Source organism: Pseudopipra pipra, chromosome 1, assembly GCF_036250125.1.
Source record: "Pseudopipra pipra isolate bDixPip1 chromosome 1, bDixPip1.hap1, whole genome shotgun sequence".
Taxonomy (NCBI): Eukaryota; Metazoa; Chordata; class Aves; order Passeriformes; family Pipridae; genus Pseudopipra; species Pseudopipra pipra.
Window position 1 is genome coordinate 62,103,567 of NC_087549.1, and position 25,797 is coordinate 62,129,363.

Sequence of the window (25,797 nt, forward strand, 5' to 3'; positions counted from 1 at the left end):
TTTACAACAGCTGAACATTCTGATTTTATTATTTTAATTCACATAATGTTCTGCACTTTGAAAACAAACAGAAAAAAAGATGTTTCTGTTTTTACTTTCAGAATTCAGAGTTTGAAGATCAAGGCGATCAAGTTCACCTTCATAAGAAGGCATTAATACTGTCTCTAGACATAGAGAGGAAATGAACTGTAAGAACCCTGATTCCATCTCTGCTTGACAAGAACAGATTTAGTTGCATTCCAGAAATTCTTCACAGTTTCTTTAAAACAGTGGTTTGTGTTTTAATTTCTGTGTCAGTGAACTGTTTTCCTTCCCGTGTCTGTTCATAGAATAAAACTAATACAATTTTGTTGCTGCTTTGTTACTTTAGTTTTATTGCATCTTGCATTCCATGACATGAAGATGTGAAACCATCAGGATGAGGCTTCTCAATTCCATCCAGATCTCCAAAAAACTAAGTTAACATTAAAAGGTTCATTTACCATCTGGCTCCAGCATGTCTATATTATACCAGCATTTGGCTGCAAAGCTGAAGAGCTTTAATTAGAACCACTGAATGCTACCCAACATCACAAGCAGGAAGCAAATTTTAACTACACAATTTAACTTTAAAAAAATATTTTTTTTCTTAAGTACACTAATTTATAACCATCCAAAACTTTTTTTCACCACCTACAAAAGTAGAAGCCATTAATACATAGACCTTCACGTTCAGTCAAAACCACTAGTACTTTAGTTGAAAAAAAGCTCACGTTAAGACCCTGAAGGACGGAATAACCCAGCTTTCATTTCTTTCTCCTACTGGTGGAATAAAAGAAGAAAGAAGATACTTTTGCTACCACATCAGTGCCTCTTAACCAGTCTAGTTAGATCTCTTGGGACATATTCATGAATTTTCAAGCATAGCCAACTTCTTTTGACTTTTTTAAAGCTTCCAGGCTTTATCTGGGCTCCCTAAATCTGCTATAATCCAGACACTTCTCAACTCAGAACTAGACTGACAGCACTGACTTTTTATTATTATTTTTAATCTTTATTTTTTAAAAAAGTGGAGACCTATTCATAACACTTATAGGGGAGAGGGGTTTTGATCACAAAAGATTTTGAGGCCCAGCAGCCACAGGGAATAACTTCTGAGTATACGTTGTAGGATTAATCTGTACTGCTGACTGCAGTAGTTAACTCTGCTGATAACTCCTTGTAAAAGAACCAACAATAAGAAAAGATCAGACTCTCAATGTACTTGATGTATTTAATGATATTGAAAAACACAAGTTGCCTGTTTTAAAAATATGTTTTACATGGAAAGAAAGAATAGGAGCTTTACAAGCTTTCCATAATATATAGAAGTTTCAGCTACATGGAGAAATAAATAACAAGAATCTCAAACCCAAGTTATTAACTTAATTAAAATAACACTGTACAAAACCTACACATAATAAAGTCAACTCTGTTAAGCTCTCATTAAGTAAAACAACAAACTTACAGAAAGTAAACATTGCTATATTAAGTCTTTTAATCACCATGTCACTGTGTGCTGCCGTTGCTTGGCTGCCTCAAAGTTCCACTTTCAGCCAGGATCCTTATAACATTCGGAATATCAATTCCTTAGTTAAGGGGAAAAAAAACAAACAAAACCAGAAAATAAGCCATTTTATTATAAAATTCATTTAAAACTACAATTTATATGGAAACATTTAGATGCTGAGGTGAGTTTGGACCTTTCCTTCTTAAATGAAAAATACCTTAACTGTTAACAACCAAAATGTGCCTGGAAACTGTAACTGGATATTGCTATGAACAGCTGTACTAGTTCAGTTTAAGAGTCTGTCTTGCCTCTCTACCCCTGCTTTGAAAGATCTGCAGCTGATAATCAGGAAACCACAACCAGAAGCGCTTGATTTTATCACTGTAACAATAAGTTAAAGTGTCCTCTGAACACAAGCAAAAAGGCCATGTTGCTTTGATGAAACTAATGCCCATGACTTGAGGAGGGTGAGAGAAGTAGAAGAAACATGGGGACTGTTTAAGTGGCAATAATAAACATTCAGCACCCATAACCAAATGCTAAGGGAAGAGTAAAAGCAGGACAATTGTGCCTGACGCTTGGCAGGGTGTGGGAATACCATGTTCTCCTCATCTCAGATCATCTTCAGCTCAGGAAATTTTCTGAGGAAAGTCTGATATGGTAAACGTTTCATTAGTGCTCTCTTCCAAACACTTGCCCAGTCTGGGCCAGACAGGGAAAACAAGGAAACATGTAAGATTTTTATAAAATCCACAGTATCCTTCTGCTAGGAGTTCCATAGATCATCCACTTACAACTGCATTAAGAACCATCTTTTCTTGTCCATGCTGGACTCCCACACTACTCCAAGTTTATATTGGAAAGAACACAGTCCTGTCTGTCATCTCCATCCACTCATGATTTTACAAATCTCTGTTACAGCATCCTAGTCATCTCTGTTCCAGGCCAAAAAGCGTCATAGCTTTCTATTGCCTCTACTTATATGGAAGATATTCCCATATTTTATTGTTGTCTCTAAACCTTTTGCAGCAGTGAAGTCCTTTATCTGAAATAAGGGAAACCCTTTGCCCTATGCCAGATACAGGCAAAGGCATGAGTTTATGCAATAGCAAAATGACTTTCCCCATCTTTATTTCCATTCTTTCCTTAATTCCCTGTATTGAACATATTCTTCTGACTCACAAGGTGGTACCTCCACTGATCCGATGAGGAGCTTTTGAAATTTTTCAGGTCAACCAACACTTTTAACTGGTTCAAATTTGACAAAATTTTGTCATCCAGACACTCATCCCTTTTTCCAGGTCATTTGTAAAAATATGAAACTGCACAGGTCCACGATTCTCTTCTGGAACCTCTTTTCAATGTAAAAGATAATTGCCCACTTGCTATCTCTTTATTATTTAAACAATATAAGGATTTTCCTCTTTTCCCACAGCCAGTTAGTTCCCTTAAAAGCCTCCGATTAGAGTCAAAAGCTTCTTGGAATTCTAAACAGGCTACGTGAACTGGATCACTTTTATCTGACTCCTTTGCTGACCCCTTTCAAACAACTCCAGAAAATCTGTCAGCAGGCTTTTCTTATCACAAAAACCATATTTATTCCCCACTAGCCACTCTAAGCAGATCACATTTGTCCAGGTGTCCACAAATCCCTACCTTGTTTCTCTAAACAGTTTCTATTCACCTGTCCAATAGAAGCTGACACTTTCAAAGATCACCTGGAACCCTGTACCAGCTTTGTCTGGGATTGAGTTAACTTTCTTCAGAGCAGCCTGTGTGGTGCTGTGCTTTGGATTTGTGGCCAAAATAGTGTTGATAACATACCCCTACTTTGGCTATTGCAAAAGGTGCTTGTACAACGTCAAGGCTTTCTTTCTTTCTCACTCTGCACTCCTCCACTGATTTGTCTGGGAATTGGAAAAAGACTGGTAAGGGCACAGCTGGGACAACTGACCCAAACTGGCCAAAGGGATTCCATGCATCATGCTCAGCAGTAAAACCTGGGCAGGCAAGGAGGTTGTGTTGGCTCTCAAGGTGCCTGTTGGTCAGAGACTGGCTTGGCATTAGCGTGCTTGTGGAATGTACTGAGTGATTGTCTTTGCATCACTTGTTCCCTCCTACACTTTCCCTTCATTAAACTGTTGTTATCATGACCCATGAGTTTTCTCACTTTTGTTTCCCCTGTTCTCTTTCCTGCTCAGCTGCAGGGGGCTGGTGGGGGAGGGTGAGCAAGCAGCTGTATTCAACACACAAAAAAAAACCCCTATAAAAAATACAAAACCACAAAAGAGAATCATATTTGCCACCCACAAATTCTCAGGTTCCAAAGGAAGATTTATGGGAGAAATCACTACCACCAGAAACTTCAACATTTTTTTGTGGAGAAGAGTTCTAACAGTTTTCTACTTCCATGGTTTTATGTTGCCAATTTGTTCCAGAACTTCCATTCCAAGTTGTGTGCACACACAGGCACCCCATGAGTGGTTACGGCACAGACCGCAGTCTCTCCGGTTCTTTCCACACAGTGAGCACTTAGGCAAAGAATATCTTAAGCTTCCCTACAATGTACTTATCTTCAGTGTTCTTTTTTTAACCTTTATGACTCTAAACACACTCTGAGAAGCTCAAAAATGTACATGGGAAACTTCTGAAGAAAGGGTAGTAGTTGACTGAAGATATGGGAAGGTTTACTAGCTGAAACTTTTTAGAAACTTGTAAGCAAAAGAAAGACTACTTGTCTCTGTTTCACTGTTACTTCTATGTTACTGTGCAAATACAGTTCCTTCAAGAACTGTAAAGTTTTTACTGTTAGTAAAAATTTCTTTGCTGTTGGTATTAACAAAACCAGCGTTTCCCACTTATAGCACAGGCAAATGATTCTGCTTTTTTCTAATAACAATATGCTTGGTTTTAGTTTACTGTCTCTCATCATGCAAATATTACTGTGCAAAAATGGGAAAATAATTTTCAAAATATTCAGCAATTATTGATGCCCTTATGGGAAGGCAATCATCTTGAATCACCATTCCTAAACTGGAACCTGCAAAAATTAAAGGGAGGAAAAAAAGAAGTCTCTTCAGCCCTCCTTAATACCTCAAAGTTCTTTGACCTATCTAAGTCCTTACTATTTCACAGAGCTAACAAAATATGTTATGTATATTTTTATATAAATCTGTGTGTGTGTATGCATGCATATGTGAATTACCTCTGAAAGCTGGATTTGCTGCTGCTATTTTGTGTAGAGTAGCAGTAACTTCCTCAACATTCATATTTCTCACACTGTTCAAAAATTCAGTCGTGACGTTGTTCTCATATGCTGTGTCTGAGGAGCCAGTTGAAAAGTTTTGGGGTTCATCTTCTCCATTTACTGATAAGGACTGCTTAGCTGATCGGCTGCTTGAATAGTCTTAAAGAAGAGAAATACTGTTTTTCAGTAAGAGAAGATTCTGAAGAGACTTCACTATGTGTTTCTTTAAATAGGGCTTTTCAAAACAAGCGTTTCCAGTCTGGCACAGCAGCACTGCTGGTAAGGTTCACATCTGACTGCTACGTTTTCAAACAACCAAGAGTCAGGAATGCTTTCCATTTATGGAAAATCCTGGAGAAGCAAGGGTGGGGAGGCAGGTGAAAGCTATTTGCATTATGCTTACAAAAGGGGAGTAAAAGTTTCAAATCTCATCTGTTGTAAGTCACTGTGATTTTTTTATGAGCATTGTATTAACTGAGATTTTCAAAAGCCAAACTTTCTAGAAAAGAACAGAAAATTGACACTATACAGCAAAAATCATACAAAATAACTTCACTAGTATTTTGGGTATCTCGCCTTTCCAAGCACATGATTATAATTCCTAAGTTTGAGAAAAATAGCCATTTGTTTATATCAAGGGAATTGACCTCAGAGAAATCCAGGACTCTTTGAAAAAATTAATCAGAAGTACCAAGGCCAAGTAGCTGCAGTATTCAGGTATTAAAGAGAATTATCCATCCTATACAACATAACTTTTCACGAACCTCTCAATTTGACTAGACCTGCAGTAAGCATCTTCTCCAACAAGAAGGGAAAGAAACATTGTGAGAGAAGGAAAAAAAAGGCAGAGAAACTTTGAAAGTCTCCTTAGAAGCAGTTGCCTCTGAACAGAAGAAAGTCAGAGTTGACACTAACTCGGTTTCTCCATCAAATCCTACACTTAAGTAGGATCTATGTTTTTTAATAGTCTTCCCTTTCTAATATTTGAAGAGGATGGGGAAAAAAAAACATCCCAACCCCATTTATGCTACTTGACTCTGGCTTTATTCTGCCTTTAAGCTCTGCTTCTAAAGAAGTGGGAAAAAAAGTTTCATGTTATGCAAGGTTCAGTGTTAAGATCAAAGCACATTAAAGATTGCAAAGCCAACATTACCAGTATCAGAGTCACTAACATCTGCTGAAGTCAGGTCAGACTGTTCTGTGGAACGTTCCAATGCTGCTTCTCCATTATATTCAGCATCTAAGAGGTCCTATGAGTTTGAAGAAAACAAAAAAAAAACAAAAAAAAATGTTTTCAGAATGTCATCTGGAGAACCTCTTCAAATTATGCCCTACTATATTTTTTAATGATCACAAACCAAGGAAAAGACCAGTATTTCTACTACCAAATCTGAAAAATCTAGTATTTCTTTGAAAATCATAGGGCTGATAATGGACTTCTGTGTATACATTGCCCATGGTATATCTCTACATCAGAAAAAGCTCTGTATTAGGCAATGAAGTGATACTTATTGAGCCTAGTTCTCAACCCGTCAGGTCTAAAAAGATAGCATTTTACACTCAAAAGATTTAGTTAAAAATTACCAGTTGAAAGATCACAGTTTAGAATACTAACAAGGCATAATGTGGGAAAACATTTTGGTTTTCTACAACTAGTGAGTTAATAGTTACTTCAGTCAGAACTTGATTGTTTTGTAACATGTCAGCAGCCTCAAAGAAGTACTCGAAACACCTCCATATATACCACCTATGTAAAGACAACTCAGTCAAAAATAACAGCAGAGAGAGGAAAAACTGGGTTTCTAATACTGGAAGAAGAACTTAAAGAGAACAGTCCAAAGAGTAGGACCAAAAGTTGCATAAGAAAGAAAATTGATGTCAATGATGCTTGAGTAAATGGTGAATAAAGTGAAAGCTGGGAACAGAAACAGGATACAGAACAAGACTGTCTTTCTCAGAGATGAGAAAAGCTTAAATTAAAAGGGGCAAAAATAGCAGAAAAACTTAGTTGTAAGGAAAAGCATGGGGAAATAAGAGACAAGATGATTTTTAGTTACTATTAAAAACAAGAAAAGTGCAAGCACCTTTGAATAGAAATTATTAAGACTCCTCAACAGAAAAGCTAAAATTTTATACTATCATCACCACAAAAATTTGCATATTTAATAGACAAAACTTACAACACTGTCTCCACAGCAATTTTGTTTCATTGAACTATCTATAATAATAAAAATGCATTATCACAGGAATCTACAGAGCTGTAGAAACAAATCAAAACAAAATCCACATTACTTTGTTTGATGCACTCTGCTGACGATATTCCACCAGTGCATCTGTAAGAGTTTGTGTAACTTTCAGGATAAATGAAGCATCATCTTCATTCAGTATCTCAAAACTTTGCTAGGGAAAAAAAAAAGAAATAACATACAATAAAACATTTTCCCTCTGAAAGACCGAAGGATCACAATTTATAAACAAACCTGCAGGAACCTCATTTTCTTTATGTCTCTATCTTCCTGTCAGACATGGCTGACATTATAAAGCAAATACTGTTTTTATTTTTAATCCCATAAATTGGGGCTAGGGAAGTGGAATGAAAGAGAACCCTAACACAAGAAAGCTGCTGCTACCCAAAACAATCCTTTGAAGAGGAACAACCCAAGAATACACCTGGAAATATACTGAAGATAATGCCTTTCTATAAGTATTTTGATCTCTTCCCAAGATACTTGCATACAAATGAATGTGTACACATTCCCTGAGGCAATATAGTCATAACCCATTTCTCTAGAAAGTAGCAAAAAGCCAGAATGCTTTTGAATTTAAAAACACATGCTGCCTTGCCTTACACAAACCTTCTTCTTCCCCAAAAGCCTAAAGAAAAAGCAGTCTTGAAGCCATGAAGGTCTAGTAGGGAGCAAGTTGTAGCACCAACAGTGCTCACGCAGAGGGCTACACGTGTCATCCTCTTTTCAGTTCTGCTGAAAACACTTGCATTGGGCACAATGTAACAGAACTACAGGTCTGTCCTAACAATCCAGTCTTCTGGACACTCCAAACAATGGAAAAAAGTAATAAAAAACTAGCATTAAGTGTGTTATATGAAAACAGGGGTTATATTTCTAACACTAACAGTATTTATCTGTCCTGGTTTGCACAAGTTATATTTAATGAAAATCTTGTCAAAAGCTAGGTGGAAAAAGAAGATTAAATTTGGGCAATTATACCTTTGCTGAGGTAATACAAGAAATGTGATTATTTTAATGACAAATCTCAGCATAGTATTTTCATAGTACGCTCAGCATACTCATTTTCACAATTAAAAAAGCATACAATAAGCATAATTATTGAATAACTTTTCACAATATGAACAGCAAGTCCAAAAACAGTCTAAAAAGACCACTTGCATCTTTTTTGTATCCACCACACAAGAAACCTTTTGAATCCAATGGCAATAGAAACATATAATGCAGTCTATGACTGTAGATGCTAATATTAAACAATTTCCAAAAAAAACTTTCCAAAACAGAACATTGTTACAATCACATTCCCAACAGTCCTCTTATTCTTGGAGGACAATCATACTGAGAAAGAATATACCTCAAAACAAATTCAAGTTTTATTAACAAGGTGCAACCTTTACACCTAATAATTCCCCATAAAAAAGAGGAATAAAAGATTTTATAATAGACAGTAGTGCATAAATTACCATGCAGTAGCTCAGACACAGCAGCTACCAGTAAAGATTTTCATACTTTGTCACTGGTGCTTTTATTAAAATCACCATTTCTGTATGCAAGACCTGAATGTTGTTGATACATCTAACAACTGGCAACTGCTAGTTTTCCACACTTATTGCTTGTATCACTTCTGTGAATGTGTACATAACACATATTTTCAACAACTGAACAGAATTCTGGTGTTCTGCCACTTACTTTACAGAAAGAGTAAATAGGCAGGTTTTTGTAGTTTATGGGATTTGGGGGAGGGGAGGGTTTGGTTTAAATATACAACTTGCATTTTATTTCTTAAAAATTGCCTTTTTCCTTTCTGCATATTTCATATATTTATCTTCATTCTGCTTCCTTCCATTACTGAATTACATCTTTCCAAATCCCTCATTTGAAAATCACAGACCAGTTATGAAAAAAAAGGAGAAAAAAATTTAAAAAGTCATTTTACTTAAGCATGTAATTAAGGAGTGAAGTTAAGCTACAGTTGAGAAAAATGTATTAATTTTCATTAAGGCAAGTCATTCCTCTGACAGCAAACCAGTACTTGGCAAAAACTATGTCTAGAAACTTGAGAATTAATAGATATATTAAAAATTCAGTGACACTTCTTTTATTCTGAATCCTGCCTTCTGACAAAATATGTTGTTGGATTACCAGACTGCCTAAATTTTAGATTTAGCAGATCAGTGATTTCTTTTTTTTTCCAAAAATTACATTGCAAGGTAAGATTTAACACTCACCAAATAACCCAAAAGTTCTTCTTGACTAGTGAATTCTTCAGGATTTGCTGTAAGTTGTTGCTGTTTAACATAAAAAAAAGAAGTCCAGAGATCTATCTATATCAGTAAATATAATTAAGCAGCAACAATTACGGTTACTCTAAAATTCTTGCTCTAATTGTTGGTGCTTATATGAAATGTGTACATAGGCTTTCATAACAAAGCAGGAAAAAGCCTTGTTGTTAATAGTTTTGCCTTAATAACTTGTAGCTAATTTATTGTCAATAATATTGTTAATTTGAATAATTAAGCACCACTGCCAATCATATATTAATTATTTTCTCAACTATTTAAAAACTGGAGCAGCCCATTAACAGAAAAATATTCACCTCAACTCCTTTGTTTTCTTCCTGCAATTGTTTATTGGTTTCACACCTTAAAATAGAATAAATAAAACATTCAGTTGATTGATCCAGTAAAAATGTGTAGCCAGCCAATAACTCATAATCAGTTTAAATTTCTGACACACTACTACTATAGTAGTTCTAACACACTCTAAAAGAAAGGTCAGATATTTCCTTAGAGAAATCCCAGTGGTCTCAGATATCATCATAAAAATTACTTATGCATTTTTTGCCTTTTTTTTTTTTTTAGTGTGATTAGCTAGCACATAAGTATAAAAACCCAGAGTTAATAAAAAAGTTTGACATTGGTAGTAATAGCTGTAAGATTTTTGTACACATTGCAGAAAGACAAGGCTCCTAATTACAGTATGATTTTTATCAGCACTTCACAAACTTGCCTTTACAAAAATTCATCCATAAAAAGAAATGTTTTACAATGTAGCCCCACAAATACTGGATAAATGTTACTAACCCATGTTTGTGCTGTTCTGCAATTACAACTACTATAGATACATTCCACCCCTTTGTGAGTCCAGGAACCAGGTCTGAGGGTGGCTGAGTGTTTCTTATGTGAACCAGAACCAAATGACTGCCAAACCTAAGCTCTCCTCTTTCTTGAAATCTTTCTTAGGAATTGAAAGTGTAGTAAAAACAGATGATTATAAAATAATTTCCACCTTCAGATGACTGTTCAGAACTTAACTGCAAAGAAATAAGGAGTCATAGAAATTCTCAGACAGATATTGCAGAATCTCTAAGTGGAAGCATCATTTGACAGCTTGCTGTTGATGAGAATCTGATCTTATTCCTTTTAAGAAACTATATATTGAGTTCACATCTCTCAATAGTCTCACAAAAATAAACACTAAAGGAACCAGCTGAAATCCTTATTTAGTAACTGACTTCCAAAGCAGTCTTTCACTGAAACCCCTGGCTGCTCATAGTTACTCAGGATCTATCTGAAACAGATTAAAAGAATAACATTGACTGATTTTCAAAAGGATGCTGTTCTTAAAATTTAAATACAGGACTGCGCAATGAGGACCAGTATTGAGTAGAAATAGACAGCAGCATTTCCAGATGTGCATAGCTGAGCTTTTATGAGTTCCCTATTTTTAAAGTTTTCACACACTAGTGTACTTTCCAGATTCAGACCTGTTAAACTTATTTGAAAGCCAGATAAATAAACACAAAGACTCATAAACCTGGATTTGAATCTCATTTCAATTGATCCTTTTCCATAATGGTTACACCAGAAAGAGGTGAAAGTTCTTCAAAAATATATTTCAGGAACAACATTTTACTGGGTAACAGTCAACAAGACAAAGGTGTTAGCCCTCCATGTCTTGGAGAGATATTACTGGTTAAAGTTAAAAAATATCGAAGAGAACATCATTAAGAGCAAAACCAAAGAAGTAATTGGTGGAACAGAAGTCTTGTGTTTGGCTTGATGCATATATATACCTTATTGGATGCTTTCCTGTGGCTCCTTCTATTACACAAAGATGACTGATGTTGGAGATATCCTCCTCACAAGAAGGCTGATAGTTCAAAATGAACTCACAATACCATTATTAATAAGATGCTTACAAGCAGCAACCACAGTTTCACCACTTTAGAACACAATATTTCTTATTGTCCCTCCATGAAATCTTTTGTAAAGATGAACCCCAGTTGTTACAGCTATCTACTGATTATCTTTCCCTTCCAAAATCAGTTCATATACTACCCTTATTTTCTGACATAAACCCATAACAGAAGTGGTTTTAAACCATGAGGAAACATTCTTTTTGAATGTTTTGAGCAGCACATGATGATTATACCTTAAGGATAACATAGTTGAATACGTAACCCAGTTGCATCCAGAGCAAAATGTGAGGTGACTTTACATACACCAGGTTTTCTGTTGATGAGAGAAGTTTACAGCTGAGCAGAATTTTAGAAGAAAAGGATTTTACTATTATGCAAATCCAATGTAGAAAGTTATCATCTACAACATTTTCCTTTAAGTAAATTTAAAGGGTTTTGGAGGTGGTGGATTTTTTTGTTTCTTTTACCTTTCTGAGTTGTTGTCTTTGCTGCTTTCAATATCCTTATAAGGTTCAACCTTCTCATCTGGTTTTGCTTGTCCTTTCTGACTTTTTTCCTTCTCCTCTTGAACATTATTTCCACCTAAAACAATAAAAACAGCATATTAAGTGATGTTTTCCTAATATTTTAATTTTAAAAGACTATTTGTTTAGAATATTTTTAAAGATAGCATCAATAAAACCTGAAAGTGAAAGTAAGATATCTTGTGAAGAAATAAAATAAAAATTGAGCCTAAAAATCAAAGATTTGGTTCAATCATGAACCACAAGTTTGTATTTCTGATCAGAAATATTCTGAATGAGAGCAATTATAATGCAGTTAGACAGAATCCTAATTGCACTTTTGACATTACGTCTATAACCAAGTAGCAACTTCTGATGTTTCTTCAGTTATATGGTGTTCACTGATTTTTATATTTATTATCTGGCTCTGATTTCAAGACAATGTTAATTAAAACAGGACTGTTTTCTTTGCAAACACTGAGATTATTCTTTCCTCTGCCACAGACCCCAAGCCCATCCACACACTGTGCAAATTCACCTTCTGTAACTCAATTCTGGAAGTTATAAATAGGCACATACAGAGTAAATAATTCATGCGCTGGTGAAAGTTTAAAAAAATTGTAATAAAAAATAATTTTTCCTCTTACCTTGAATAGAGTCTGGCAGTTTCCCATCTGAAATTTTACTGTCTGCTTCTTCTGCATTACTAAGTGATGCATCCACATGCTGAACTTTAGCTTTTGAAGGGCTGTCATCTGCATTAGAATCTAAACAAACATGCTTGAAATGTAGCATAATGGACATTATCTTGATAGAGGAGGGTTCTAAAACTGCACTTCAATTTCAACTAGCTCTGTTTCTGTGCAATAGCAGTTACAAACACAAAGAATAATTTTATAAGTATTATGTGACAGCATATTAAATATGAACTACAAATTAGTAACAAAGTTTTGAATATTTTATACCCTGGCTATAGTTACATCCACGCATTTCTTAAAATATGTAGATACTATAAATGCACAGTCACCTGCAAAATCAGACACATTAACCATCAGGTTACAGTCAAGAAATGTAGTTTGAATAGGACTCAACTTATTTCAAACCATTTTCCCAGATTCAGAATTGCTATTTTTCCTCTTCAGAGTATGACACTGCTAATCTAAATCATCTCATTACTTCTATTGAGTTATTTTGAGATACCATTTACATACTAATATACCTTAAAAATAAGTACATTAGTTTAATTCAAATCTTTATTTTTCATCCAGGTCTAAGAATGAGGGTCTTGTAGCAATTTTTAGCCATTTCCTAAAGCGGCATGCAACCGTACTGTCTGTCCACCATTGTACTACAATGAGTTTTAAAAGATTAAAACTGAGTGGGAAACTCTCACAGATCCCACATTCCTACAATTTTGTGAGTATCAATGGCTAGTAAAACAGAGAGTTTTCTTCCACAGGTAACATCTATAGTTATGCCTTAAGAATTCTGTGCGGCTTTCTGTATTGCAAATATATAGAGCTCCAACCTGCTCCTTTTGGCCAATTCACCAAAATGCTGCTAAGCAGCTGGCAGTGCAGAGACTACATTAGCTACCAGACAAAAAGAAATCATAGATAAAGGACCCTGGGAAGTGAGGGCGACTGCAGTGGAAAAATGGAGAGAGAACAAAGCCATGTAAAACAGGCCTCTCCAGTTATGGGGACAACGAAATAACTTCTTCATCCATCAGATTTTCAATATAAATTGTCCAAAATGCAGCTTAGAACATAAATGTACACAATTGCTGACCAAATATTTCAATTTGTCCTTAAATCAAGCTGATTAAGATCAAAGGAGTTTACTCAAATTAGAAATGGACAATTTACATCCCACCGAGCACACTTACATTCTTGCCATCTCCTCCTCATTGTTGGAGCATCTGTAACGACCTAAAAATAAAACCCATTTATGTTAGTTATTCTGTGGATAAAATTATTCCATAGGTATTCCATCAGACCTAATTTTTTTTAAAGAATATATAACAAGTAGTGTAAAATACATACGTGTAAATCCCTTAATGGATATTCTAAAAAGCAGAAAGTTAGTTACCTGAACACTTGTTTACCACAATTAAATTTCTGTTGGATCTTAAAAAAAAAAAAAAAAATTAGAAAAATCGAACAGCTGGTTTCAGAAGATACAGCAGTAAAATTAAACCAAGTTATACATGCTCTGTTTAAAAGTTCCTTAAATCAAAAATGGATTTGCTATGCATGTAATGAAATTACCACGAAAAACAGAAAGGTCTACAAAATATAGATTAGGTACTGATTATTTCTATATCCACGGACATAAATCTCAAGTAAAAGAAAGAGTCTTGAGTCAAGAAGAAATTTAAGTAGGTCAAATGACAAAGCTGCTGCCGATAGTCAGTTTTGGTTTTCTTTGTAAGCAGAAGTTAAAAATGAAAGATAGAACACATTTGATAATCTGAATCTCTCCCTTCTACAGCGTTCATTCTTGACTTGATCTTCCAATACTCCTGTACTTGTTTTTCTTCAAAAAAGAATAGGATGAGTGCAGGCTCTCATCTTTGAGCCTAGGCCTGATAGTATCACCCAAAAAGAAACATGGGTCTCTTTTCAGATGGGCAAGACACAGCCAGCTTTAACACAGGAACCTGGTGAACTCCTCTTTGAAAAGAGACATCTATGCACATTAAGTAGCATTAGCAAGGGATCTTGTCAAGAAGTGCTGCTTATCAAGCAGGATGCTGACAGACATTGAAGGTGATGGAGAAAACAAATTTAATGTATACCATAAAGAACATTGGGCACCTCAATAAGCTCGTCATGAATCAGTGTGGTAAGGTACACCTCAAGAGCAGCTTTGCCTGTTATAAATACTACTGTAGTGTAAGTATCAACAGAAAGCAGTATGAAGATATCTTCACATAAACATGCTTCTAAGGGTGCAGCTCCCCAAGAATTGAAGTTTATGGTGCTCCTGAGATCCCACGGCACTGCTTATAATCTCATATCAACCTGCAAATTCCCATACTTGCCTCTGTACTATCAGAAAATTTACATGGCTCCCCAGAGAATTGCCATGAGGTGCTAACAAAGCAGAAACTGATTGCGAAAAATCATAAAGCTACTTTCCAAGCTTTCCAAGTAAGGCAAGTTATTTTACACACACACACAGAGAGATGAGAATTGATTATATGAGTATATATATTTTTCGTTATTTGTGCACTCTAGAATTCTACTTCTATAAATCCAGGTAGCATAAGTATTATTTCAAACAAGAGAAATACTTATGATGGTAGTGACCAATAGGAAATTGCGTCCAGAATAATCCTGGAGGAATTACTAAAATGATTAAAAGCACCTGTAATAAAGGTTAAAATGGCAAGATTTTCCTACCATCCAAAGCAAATCTGCCCACTGTAACAGAAATTACTTTCTTTGTTTATTAAATATGAAGCTTCAGAGAAGTGTACCTTTATTTGTTTTCTTCCTTCTTTCTTCTCAATTGTTAATGCGACTTGCCTAACTTTTCTGTTCAGTTCAGAACCTTTACCCTTAATTTCATCAGATTCTGCTATCTCAGGATAATGTTGTTTCTAGAAAATAAGGAAACGCAAATCCTTAAGTCACACAACTCCTTCCAGATCTAGCACAGTTAATAATCATGGGAGACAAATCAACTTTTACATATACATAGCAGAACTTATTAAAATGATTATGCATAGAATCACAGAATAATTTAAGGGCCTGGAGCCAAACCTTCAGATCAAAACAGGGTTGGCACTAATTGTTGAACTGGTTGCATGGGGCTTTGTCCACTTGGGTCTTAAAAACCTCTGCAAAAAGAGATTCCCCTATCCCTCTGGACACCTTGCTCCAGTGCTTGACTGCCCTCACAGCAAAAAACCCCTGTACGTCCAGTAGAAAAATCCCGTTTGAATTTATTTTCCTGCCAAGCAGCTCCATAAAAGGTCTGGTTCTTCCTTCTTAATAACCTCCCCTGAGGTACTGGACAGCCCTGACACTTTTTCTACTCCAGCCTCAATGAAGCCAGTTATCTTAACTTCTCCTCATAGCACAAGTGTGCTTCAGCCCCCTGACCACCTTGGCAGCTCTCCAGTGGACTTGTTCATCAACAGCTTTCTGTCTGCAGTAGCACAAAACTGGACACAATATTCTGGATATGGCCTAGCAAGTATCAAGGAAATAATCCTTCTTTTGATCTACTGGCTATGCCCTTGCTTAGCTTATCTTAGCTTAGCTTGCTGTTAACCTTCATTTATGCCAAGGTACACTACTTATCTTCAGCTTATTATCCACCAGGACCCCCAGCTCCTTTTCAGCAGAGCAAATTCCAGTCATTTAGTCTCCCGCCTTTTCCATTGCCTAGGGTTAATCGATCTCAAATGCATGGCTTAAAAGTTATCCTTGTTGAATTATTATACTTTTGTAGTATTTAAGAATATAGCAGAGATGCAGTGAATAAGCATAAGAACTGCAGGAAACAATTCAAAGTAAACAAGAAATACAATAGCTGAGAACATCAAAATTCAGCATGTACATCTGAATTAATGACCAAAACCAGCATGATATTTATGAAAGACATCACTGCAGATTCATCACAGTATACCCAATAACTTTAGCTCTACAACTGCCTTGAAATGCTATACAAACTCGGCTTTCTATCACTTTAAGATATGTGGGATATAATATCAACTTTGAGCAATTTCTATTGGAAAGTATCAAGATACCTTTCAGAATATTGCTTTCTCAGTTTTGGTTTAAGCCGATCCTAAACAAATACACTCAAGTAAACATTCAAAGACTGGACAACCTCATTTCTCTAAACATGCTGAAAAAAAAAATGTTTATGGGCTGACGTGAACCTTGAGAGCTTTGCAGATTGTCATAAAACAGGCAACAGATTGTCCAGCCTCAAAACTGAGAATACAAGTTGGGTTTTTCTCCACTGATTCCAAGTCACAGCCTCTATCTAATATGTATCATGGTTATTTATAATTATGTTCCTTTTAAAGCATCTGAAAGATGGAACAGTTTCTTCATTGATCCCTTTCTTTTAGATATTACAAAAATTGGTCAAAAAGGCTTTTGACTTCTAGTCAATTTTAACTATAGATTTCCTTATTGGCATTACTGGTTAACCAAAACAGAATAAACTAAAAACTCAGTATCAGGCAATGGACAGGCATGCACATTATTGGTGAGAAGAATTTTAGGTCTGTTTATCACAGTTGCAATACAAATACAAACATTTTCAGAAAAACTTGCATAACATCTTGTGTTTGGGGTTTTTTTCAATCAAAACATGACCACCAAATTCTCCCCTTAAATCATGTCATTAAAGCAAACAAAAAGAACTTACCAGGTATGCCAGTCTATGCTTGGAACCACAAACATGCATGAACATGTTATTCAGTCCCGTCTTACAGTAGCACAGTTGACATTCATAGAGGAAAGGAGAATTGTCTTTTGATCGGTACTCTATTATATAATTAAGACCTGGATAAATAGAAAAAAACCAAACAAAACTTAGGAAACAAATCATCAGTGCTAGTTCCAAAAGAGACATTAAAGAAAAAGTGTAACCATAATGAGATTTTATTACACATTACCTAATTTTACATTTTAAAAAACTAATCCATACTCCTTAAAGGTAAATATCCCACAAGCAAACAACTACAGTATTAAAAGCCCTCACCAAGTGCAGGTTCTGAATCTTTACATGTATTAAGCTGTTCTTCCAATGTCTGTCCATGAAACCTCTCTGGCTCAGTTTGCCCTGCAAGAAATTCGCATTCAAGTGAATCCCTGCTCAGACATGGTCCCACATCACAAATTAAGTTAATTATTATAAAACATTATCCCCCCAATCCTATTTTCACTCTTTTTAAAGCATTTAGTTTGCAAATATTGTCTTAAGTGTTATTACAAAATATTACTTAAAATGGAAAATACGATGAACATAAATTAATTCCCAATGACCTGCTAAGGTCTAGACACCACTTGTAATATTGTACCTCAGTATTTTTTATTTCTTCCTTTTTCTGGGGGGGGGGGGGGGGGGGCAGGCATTAAATGTTCTTACCATAATCAGGAAGTTTTACAGGTGTTTTCACTTGCTTCCCAGAGCCACTGGGTGTTTTAACTAAAAAAAAAAAAAAAACCACCAAAAAACCCACCAAAACAAAACAAACAAACAAGCAACAACCAAAAAAACCCACCCCAGAAATGGAAATAAACTTGTTAGTACAAAAAACAACTTGGTATGATAACAGACTTTTTTAAAAGAAAACTATTTGAGCTTTTTGATATGAGAAAACTAAGCTATGTTTAGTTTTGAATGTGCTATGAGATTTTTTTTGGCTAAAGTCGGACAAAAAGCATTCACACCAAACAATAACAAAGTTATTTAGTGTTAGGTAATTCAACAAAGCAGGCAAAGAGGAAGACCAATTAAGTTCAGTGTCTCTAAACATTTCAGGGCATCTAGTAATTTCAGGGTATTAATTTCAGCAGCATCCAGCTGCCAAATATTTAATCACTTAAATTTCCTTTACAGTCCAAAAAAATATTCCCAGATTGGGTAGGTGCAACGACTACGTATAACTTGGCAGAGACTTTCAAGCCAAATTCTAGGAGCAGTGCACTGTAGAAACCTATAAATACATTTTGGTCCATCATGAAACCGAAGCAGGAAAACAATCATGAACATAGTTAGACCTTCATTCCTTCTAGAACTAGACCAGTTCATAATGACCCATGGAAGGTTTAATGATATAATAAACCTATTAAAAGGACTATGCTTCAACTAATTAAGATATTTAAAATAATCTAAGATATTTTTGATAATCTCTTTTAAAAATAAAGTATATACATTTCCATGTGCTTTAAGAAGCATAGTTTTCAGAAATATATTTTAAATCCTGAAGGTATCTAAGGTCTTGAATTCTTTAAGGTTTCTCAAAACTGTAATGTAGATGATTTTTAGTATTTTAGCTAGTGCTTATTAATCAACTTTGCATACCTCTTGCTCATATTATTGATTGATTTATGTAACATTAGACAGTTATGTCATTAAAGAACACAAGACAGGTCTTAAAGCACAATCTTGAGAAAGTCTTTTTCTTGTTTGTTTCATAAACAATTACACTGGAGCAGGGAGAAAGATGCCTATATAGAACACAGCAGGAAGTAAAAAATCTTGCACTTACCAACGCCATGAGCTTTCAGTGCTTCTTCAACCTAAGTTACCAAGTCATCAACCAACAAGGAAGAAAGATACTTAAGATTCAAAGAACAACAATGAAAAGCTTTTATTATTTATAAAATAAGTTAGATAAACACTAGCACCATAGACTATCTCAGGTGAACAGAAATTTGAAAAAGACAAATGCCCTTTTTTCTGAGATTTTCTATTATTCAAGTAAATCCATTCTGCATTTATTAACAGCCACGTATTCTCATGTATTGTCTTTACTAGACACAAAGTTGTAACAACATTTTCTGACAGAACTAATGTACAAAACCAAGTTCTACTTTATTGCAGTAAACAAGAGAGTAAAGCAGCAAAACTAGTTAAATATGTAAATATGTAAAATATGTAAAAACTGTATGTTTTACAACTACATTAAAAACTAGATTTCAAGTCCATATTCTATTGCTAAATAAATCTGTAAAATCTGAAAAAGGTTCATTCAAAAACTGATCTTACCGTCTTGTGTTTGAATCCAAGGAAGTGAGTCTGCAAGTTTAATGCAGAAGCACACCAGATTTTGCAAATCTAGATCAAAGAGAAGCATTTCCAGCATTGCACACAAACAAAAAGAAATAGAATACCACTGATATCAAAATAGATCTACTATCAAACTGTCAGTATAAGTAAGTTATATTAAAAACTAAAGCAGCCTCCCAGAACTTTTCTTTATGAGCCTGCGAGACAGTGGAATGAACAAGAATCTCCACATCACATAAAAATGTCAGATGTCTCCAGAACTCTGCAGACACCTCATAACATTTTCTCTGTGTGCGTAGATAAGTAAAGACAGATCCAAGATCTTCCTCACACACTCTTAAACAAGTCTGAGCCAGAAGCCCAGCATAATTGTAACAAGCCAGTACACCTGTCTAAGATGAGCCAGTTCTCAGTGTTGCATCCAGATTAACACAGTTACTCTGATCAGTTTGGGGCCTGCCTCACTCTGGAAGCTTTCCATACAGCTGGTTTATGCCTGGGCCAGTTCAGAATGGGAGCAGACTAGGTTTAAAATCATGTGAATGAACAACAGCAGTCCAAATTACTTTATTTTCCTCTGAAAAACTCGAGATGCTTAAAAATAATAGCAATAAATCTGACAACCAGAGAAATTAGGATTTTTTTTTTCTGAACAGGAGCTGCAGTTTAATCTTCCACTTAAAAAAGAATGCCCTTATTTAGAAATACAATATTATTAAAATTATTAGTTTTAATAAGTTGGTTCTTAACATATATCCAAGTCAAAGACAGCAAAACAACCTCAACTCCAGAGCTATTTATCAATTTTGCTCAAGAGAAAAAAAACCCAAAAACATTCACATTTGGTTTAGTACAACTTTCTTCCACCAAAATTATTTTGTATTAGTTACAATTTTCAATAAGGAATACTTACGTTGCAGTAGAAAGGGTTTACTTGCTTCTTTATCTCAGTTTCAGGGTCCATATTCAGTCTTTAGATGATAAAAAAAACTCTGGGAAAACTGCAGAAAGATTGCAAACTATTGGTTTAGCTTCACAAAATCATTTTTATTTTTGTTCCGCCTATTTAAGGAATTTGTGCCTCGCCTTCAGTTACACTCTACCCTTAAATCTCCAGGCTAATGATCCTATTTTTAACTTGGGAACAAAAGTACAGCGTGGAAAGAAACAATTGTTCTCCAAGCTTCCCCCGGGAAACATAAAAGCCGCCAGAAGATTACGCACATAGCCCTGAAACAGAACTAATCCGGACCATTTAGAGCTTCCCCCTTCTTTCCTGGGATAGAACTGCGCGTATGGGCTGGGGCAGATGACACACACACAGGGTAGCAGCCAGCGCGGAGCGCCCGGAGCGTGTTCCTGGCACAGGGGGAACACGACGGGTTTTGGGAAGAGACGAACGGTCCCACCCGGGCAGCGGGGGCGAGGGAGGAAAGGAGAGAAAGAAGGAGAAAGAGAGAGGGACGGCCCGCAGCTCCAAACCCTACGCGAAGAGCGGCGCCAGGCGGGAGCGAGTCCTTTGCCGGCACTTCCAGCCCCGCCGAGGAGGACACGGACACCTGCTCCCGCACGGAGCCGAGGAAACCCAGCTCACGGCGGCGGCCCGGGAGCGGGCGGTACCCGGAGGAGCCGAGTCACCCGTCGCTCCCCGCCGCCGCACCGGCTCCTGCCCGCCGGCCGCTCGGCCGGGGGGTGACTCCTCGCCGCTCCCGCGGCTCTCTGCGGGCAGGACCCGCGTCACGCCGGGCGCGGGAGCCCCACGGTGCCGGGTCAGGGCTCGGCGCGGCGCCGGGGACCGGGATCTCCGCGCCGGCGGGCGGGGACGGGGCGCGGCGGAGGAGCGGCCTCGGCTCCCCCGGCGCGCTGCCCGCGGCCGCCGCTGGGGGCGCTGCCGCGCAGGCCCAGCGTCGCAGCGCCGGGCGCTGTCGGAGGTAAAGCCCGAGCTGGGTCCGGGGCCGCCGCACCGGGGCGGGGAACCCATCCCGCGCCCCTGGAGCGGGAGCGGAGCGGGATGAGGGCGCGCGATGGAGACGGGGATGCGGGATGGGGGACGCCGCGCTAGGGACGTGCGTCCCGGGAGCTCCGCCCGCGCCCGGTGCAGGCGGGGCTGCCCGCCCGCTTCCCGGCGGCCGCTGGGTGTTCGCACGCCGCTCCCCACAACACACACACGGACACACGGACACACGGACACGCACACCCCGCACCCGCCTCCCCGCAGCGCCGCCGCACCTGCAGGCTCGGGGTCCTCCGGGATGTGTCTCCCCGTGCGGGAGAGGCGGCGTGTCCCGCGGGACAGGCCAGTGCCGCGCTGCGGCGGGGCGGGAATCCAGCGCGGGGTTTGCGGGGAGCTGGAGGGAGCGGTGGCGTCGACCTGCGGGCGGGGAGGTGAGGGAGGCGGGGAAGGAGGGACGGACGGACGGAGGGAGGGAGCCGGGAGAGGCGCTTTGTTAGGCGGAGAGAGCTAGCGGGGCCGCAGGGTGGGGTGTTCCCCGCCGCCGGCGCCGGTCCCCGCGGGCGCGGGGTGACAGCAGCGCCCGCCGCTCCCGCCGCGGATGTGCCCGGATCCCGCCGCAGCCTCCGCGCCCGCCCAGGGTGGAGCGGCCGCCTTTGTGGAGCCGGGACCTGCTCTCCTTTCTCCTTCGAGAAGAGGAGCCAGCGTGGAGATTAGAAAAACCCCAAAAACACACAAGGCTCGAGTTAATGTTTGAGAAGTTCGGGTGCGGGAGAGTCTGGTAGGATTCCTGTATTATGCCTATTTTTGATGGATTTCAGGCAGTCGTTCGGAATAACAACCTGCATCCATTACCTTGCGTGCACAAAGTGCTTTGGATGTCCTCCATAGGTAGCGGGATGACCCGCTTGAAATGTATCTCTGTGTATATATAGTCTAATATCCTATATTTTTTTAAAATACTTTTCCATGTATAGGTATATGAAATTCGACAGGAGAAATTTAGGCAAAGTACTGTGAATTTTTACTAATAGATTGTTTTGCTCATTTGCTGGATGATCCGAGATAACTCCTCGTTTGTATTAAAACGTTGTGTGTGGGGGGAAGCACCCAAAGAGGTGGGATTTTTTTTTTAATCTGATTAAAACACAATTTCCATATAGAACTGATTCATATTTGGAATATACACCTAATTAACTAGTGATTTCAAGTCTCAAGGTAGACAGGGTCAGGCCTGGAACATTAATGGAAGCTCAGTGAGGAAAACCTAACATTTGAAGAAGAAGAACACTATTTACTTCTGGTTCTGTTACTCAAATGAAATATAAACCTGTTGTGACTTGTGTGGCTCATTCCAGTGCCTTTCTTTCATCCTCAAACACTGGATGAAAAGGACAGAATTATAATAGATTTCCAATGCTGTTAATTACTGACTATGCTTGAAGCTTTGCCTGCAATTTAAGTTGGATACATAAATTTTCTTTTTTTCAGTTCTTGACTATTTCTGGTAGTAATTCTGTTGGCATTGGTACATGTAATTAATTCTCACACTGTGACCACAGTTTGCTATTTTCTTTGGGTTTGGTTAGTATAACCTTAACATTTCGATTAAGTCTTCCACCATAACATTCTCTCTGCATTTTCTTATGCCTAAAAGAAATATTTGATGGACCGAAGATGCTGCTCATACATGCCAACCTGAAGGGCTTCTTTGCAACTGATTGGAGTTTGGGTGTCTGTTTAGGTGTGTGCAAGCAAAATAATACATATATATAACATACTTATGAACATGTGTGCACTTCTTAACTTGTGTAATTTTTTTTTCAAGATATTCTTCCAGCAGATCACAGCACACACCTTATAGTCTTTAAAAGAAAGCAGCACAAAGTGCTTTCAAAGTAAAGATGAGGAGCTGAGAGATATTTCTGTTATCTTAAAGCTGTAAAGGTTTGTGTGAGAGGACAAGTACTTAGAACACTGATTTCTTTTAAGGCAAGTTGTGAATTGAGTCATGCCAGGGGAAGATAAATAGGATAAAGTGCTTCCTTACTGCAAGTGTCTTGGAGGCTAGGCACCTGTAAGAGTGGGAGAAGCTTTCCATTCTTTGTTTCTTAGAATTTACTCTGCAGCTGTCCTCAGGCACCCACATAAATCAATCCTGTTTACTGGATGAGTTCTACACCGTAAACTACTTTCATTTCAACACAGATTCCTACCTACTAAATTATATCCTGGGCATATGTCCTGGAAGGCTCTCTTAGCCTTGAAATGGAAATTCTGTGGGCTTGTTAGAGTCCTTTCTCGTATTCTGCAGAGGAGTCAGTGAGCTGCCAGAAGGTGATTAATATGCATAAAGAAAAAGAGGTGAATATAAATACGTGGTGGTGTTTTGCTGCAACTTCCCAGCATACTAAGTTCTCTGACATCTCAGAGTACTTTCTGTTCACCTAATTGCAAGTGGGCTGTAATATTGAAGCAAGCAGGCTAAGCATGTAAGAGCTTGAGAAGAATCTTCAAGAACTCTTCTGTGTAGTAAGTGCATAAAACTACTCACACCAATTCTTGGGTTCTTTTATGCATCCTAGATCATAATCCTGGCTTCTTTACAGAAAGGACACAGTTACAGTGTATATGTGTAGGAAAAAATATTAGGAATGTGCTTAGGGGAAGAGAAGACCAATATATTCTTCTCAGTGTAGGACCTATGTTTTCAACTTATGACTGGGGATCTCAGGCACTACCGCAGTAAAAATAATAGAAATAAATGATTGTGTGGTATGAAAGTGATACTTAAGTTTGCTGTGACTCCATCCGTGAAAAATGAGCTTTTATTCTAGTACATAATTTGTTAATATATATGAAGTCATATTTGGAAATGTTTTAGATATTTACTGACATCAGTTGTGTCTGCCAACCTATGTAGCTAGATACTTAGCACCTGGAATCCAGAAGTCCTAGTAACGTTGTTTAACTTTTTGAACTTAGTTTCCAAAGTATCCAATGTCTCTAATTAAAGGAATTTTCTACACACAAACACATAATGATTTTTTTGTCTGAGATTCTCACACCTTTTCAAAGCTAGAAATAAGATTTACATGCATCAGCAGAAGGTAGAATCAGCCATTTCTGGTCACATGGAGTCTCTGATTTGGGTTTTTCAAGGGTCATAGGCTATTCTATTGGATCTTACGAGTTGCTGGTGGGACTGCATTTCATCCCATTCTTTGGTAGAATTGAGGCTAAGAGAGAACCCTAATATTTAGTCCCAAGAATTTTGTTTCAGCAGCTGTCCAAAGCAGCTTAATGGTTTGGAATGGTACAATAGCTATGTAAGTAAAATAGATCAGTAGGTAGAATCTATCCCATTATAGTCTATTTTATTTTATATGTTTTCAGAGTTGTTTCATGGAGCAAAGTTGCCAGTTTTCAGTATGTTTGTTAGGATGTCAACTTCCTTTCTTTTTTCTCTTTTCTTAATTTATGTTTTATTTAAGGAACTTCTGAAGTAGCTGTTCTCTTCTAGTAGACCTAGACATTACAATATCTATGCGATGTATGTATGTGATAAAAGAAGTTTCTTTGCTTATGCTTAGTTTTTTTCTGTGAGATTATAGCTTTTTAAGAATTCCTGTCACCAACACGTGGAGTGACTTAAGTTTTCACAGACTGTAAAAAAAAATAACTTGATATAGCATGATGGAGGAAATACTGAATCAGGAAACTGTCTTCCTTAGGTTCATCCACCCAGCTCTCTTCTTTCTTGCACCTTTTTCTTTCATGTAAAATAAACAAGCTGTGAGCTGTGTTCTGTGAGCAGTAGCACTATTAAAGTCTGGTTTCCTACGGAGCTATCCCTTTGTCCCCTAAATCCTGTCTACTGCAAAAACTCCAGCTCTCCCATGTCCCCATGACACCAGCATTTGGTAAGAGCAGAACTGTGACTAGCCAGCAACTGTATAGGTGCTACCTGCCCAGTCAGTACGTGCCCAGCAATTACCCAATAGAGCAGTGGCAGAAAGTACAAACCAAGTGTTTGTTGCCTTTTTCAGCAGGGCTACAACTTAAATACTCACTTAACTTAGGCTGTTACTTGTTTCGATTCACTTTGTTTCAGTTTTGCTATTCCAGGCTTTGTTCTACTGCCTCCTCTATTCTTTGACTCCTCTTTGTTTTGCTGGTGTCATGGTTTAACCTCAGCGAGCAGCGAAGTACTGCGCAGCTGCTTGCTCGCTCCTTGCTCCCGAGTGGGGTGAGGTGGAGAATTAGAATAAAAAGTGAAACTTGTGGTTTGAGATAAGAACAGTTTAATGATTGAAACAATGTAAAATATAGTAATACTTGTAATGAAAAGGAGAGA

The 25,797-nt window shown here is 37.8% G+C and overlaps 2 protein-coding genes across 8 annotated transcripts in view; one reads left to right on the forward strand and one right to left on the reverse strand.

The window, feature by feature from the left end:
• LOC135416052 (uncharacterized) lies at positions 1-21,838 on the reverse strand. Of its 3 annotated transcripts, none has more exons than XM_064658745.1 (17): positions 21,719-21,838; positions 20,403-20,490; positions 19,469-19,537; positions 18,969-18,999; positions 17,843-17,902; positions 17,456-17,536; positions 17,120-17,256; positions 15,210-15,332; positions 13,614-13,656; positions 12,373-12,492; positions 11,690-11,804; positions 9,618-9,663; positions 9,250-9,309; positions 7,068-7,175; positions 5,929-6,025; positions 4,734-4,934; positions 1-1,607 (listed from the first exon to the last, which is right to left on the reverse strand). In XM_064658745.1, the coding sequence occupies exons 2-17, from the start codon at positions 20,451-20,453 to the stop codon at positions 1,528-1,530; spliced, it is 1,422 nt and encodes a 473-aa protein (XP_064514815.1). In that variant the 5' UTR covers positions 20,454-20,490; positions 21,719-21,838; the 3' UTR covers positions 1-1,527. The 3 variants fall into 3 exon arrangements, with proteins under 3 accessions (XP_064514815.1, XP_064514832.1, XP_064514823.1); XM_064658762.1 differs by lacking the exon at positions 21,719-21,838 and adding an exon at positions 21,110-21,214; XM_064658753.1 differs by lacking the exon at positions 21,719-21,838 and adding an exon at positions 20,977-21,083.
• MSANTD3 (Myb/SANT DNA binding domain containing 3) overlaps positions 21,793-25,797 on the forward strand; it is an 18,958-nt gene continuing 14,953 nt past the window's right edge. Inside the window, exons 1-2 of one of the 5 annotated variants that reach the window (XM_064658851.1) lie at positions 22,056-22,221; positions 23,098-23,184. The gene's annotated coding sequence lies outside the window, so the exon portion shown is untranslated. The other 4 variants (XM_064658812.1, XM_064658831.1, XM_064658821.1 and 1 more) reach the window with 4 other exon arrangements.

Coding starts and splice junctions, on each gene's coding strand:
- LOC135416052 (XM_064658745.1), bottom strand. CDS start 20,453: ATGGACCCTGAAACTGAGATAAAGAAGCAAGTAAACCCTTTCTACTGC. Junction 11,805..12,372: donor ACTGCCAGACTCTATTCAAG/GTAAGAGGAAAA, acceptor TTATTGTTTTAG/GTGGAAATAATGTTCAAGAG. Junction 4,935..5,928: donor TGTTAGTGACTCTGATACTG/GTAATGTTGGCT, acceptor CTCTTCTTTAAG/ACTATTCAAGCAGCCGATCA.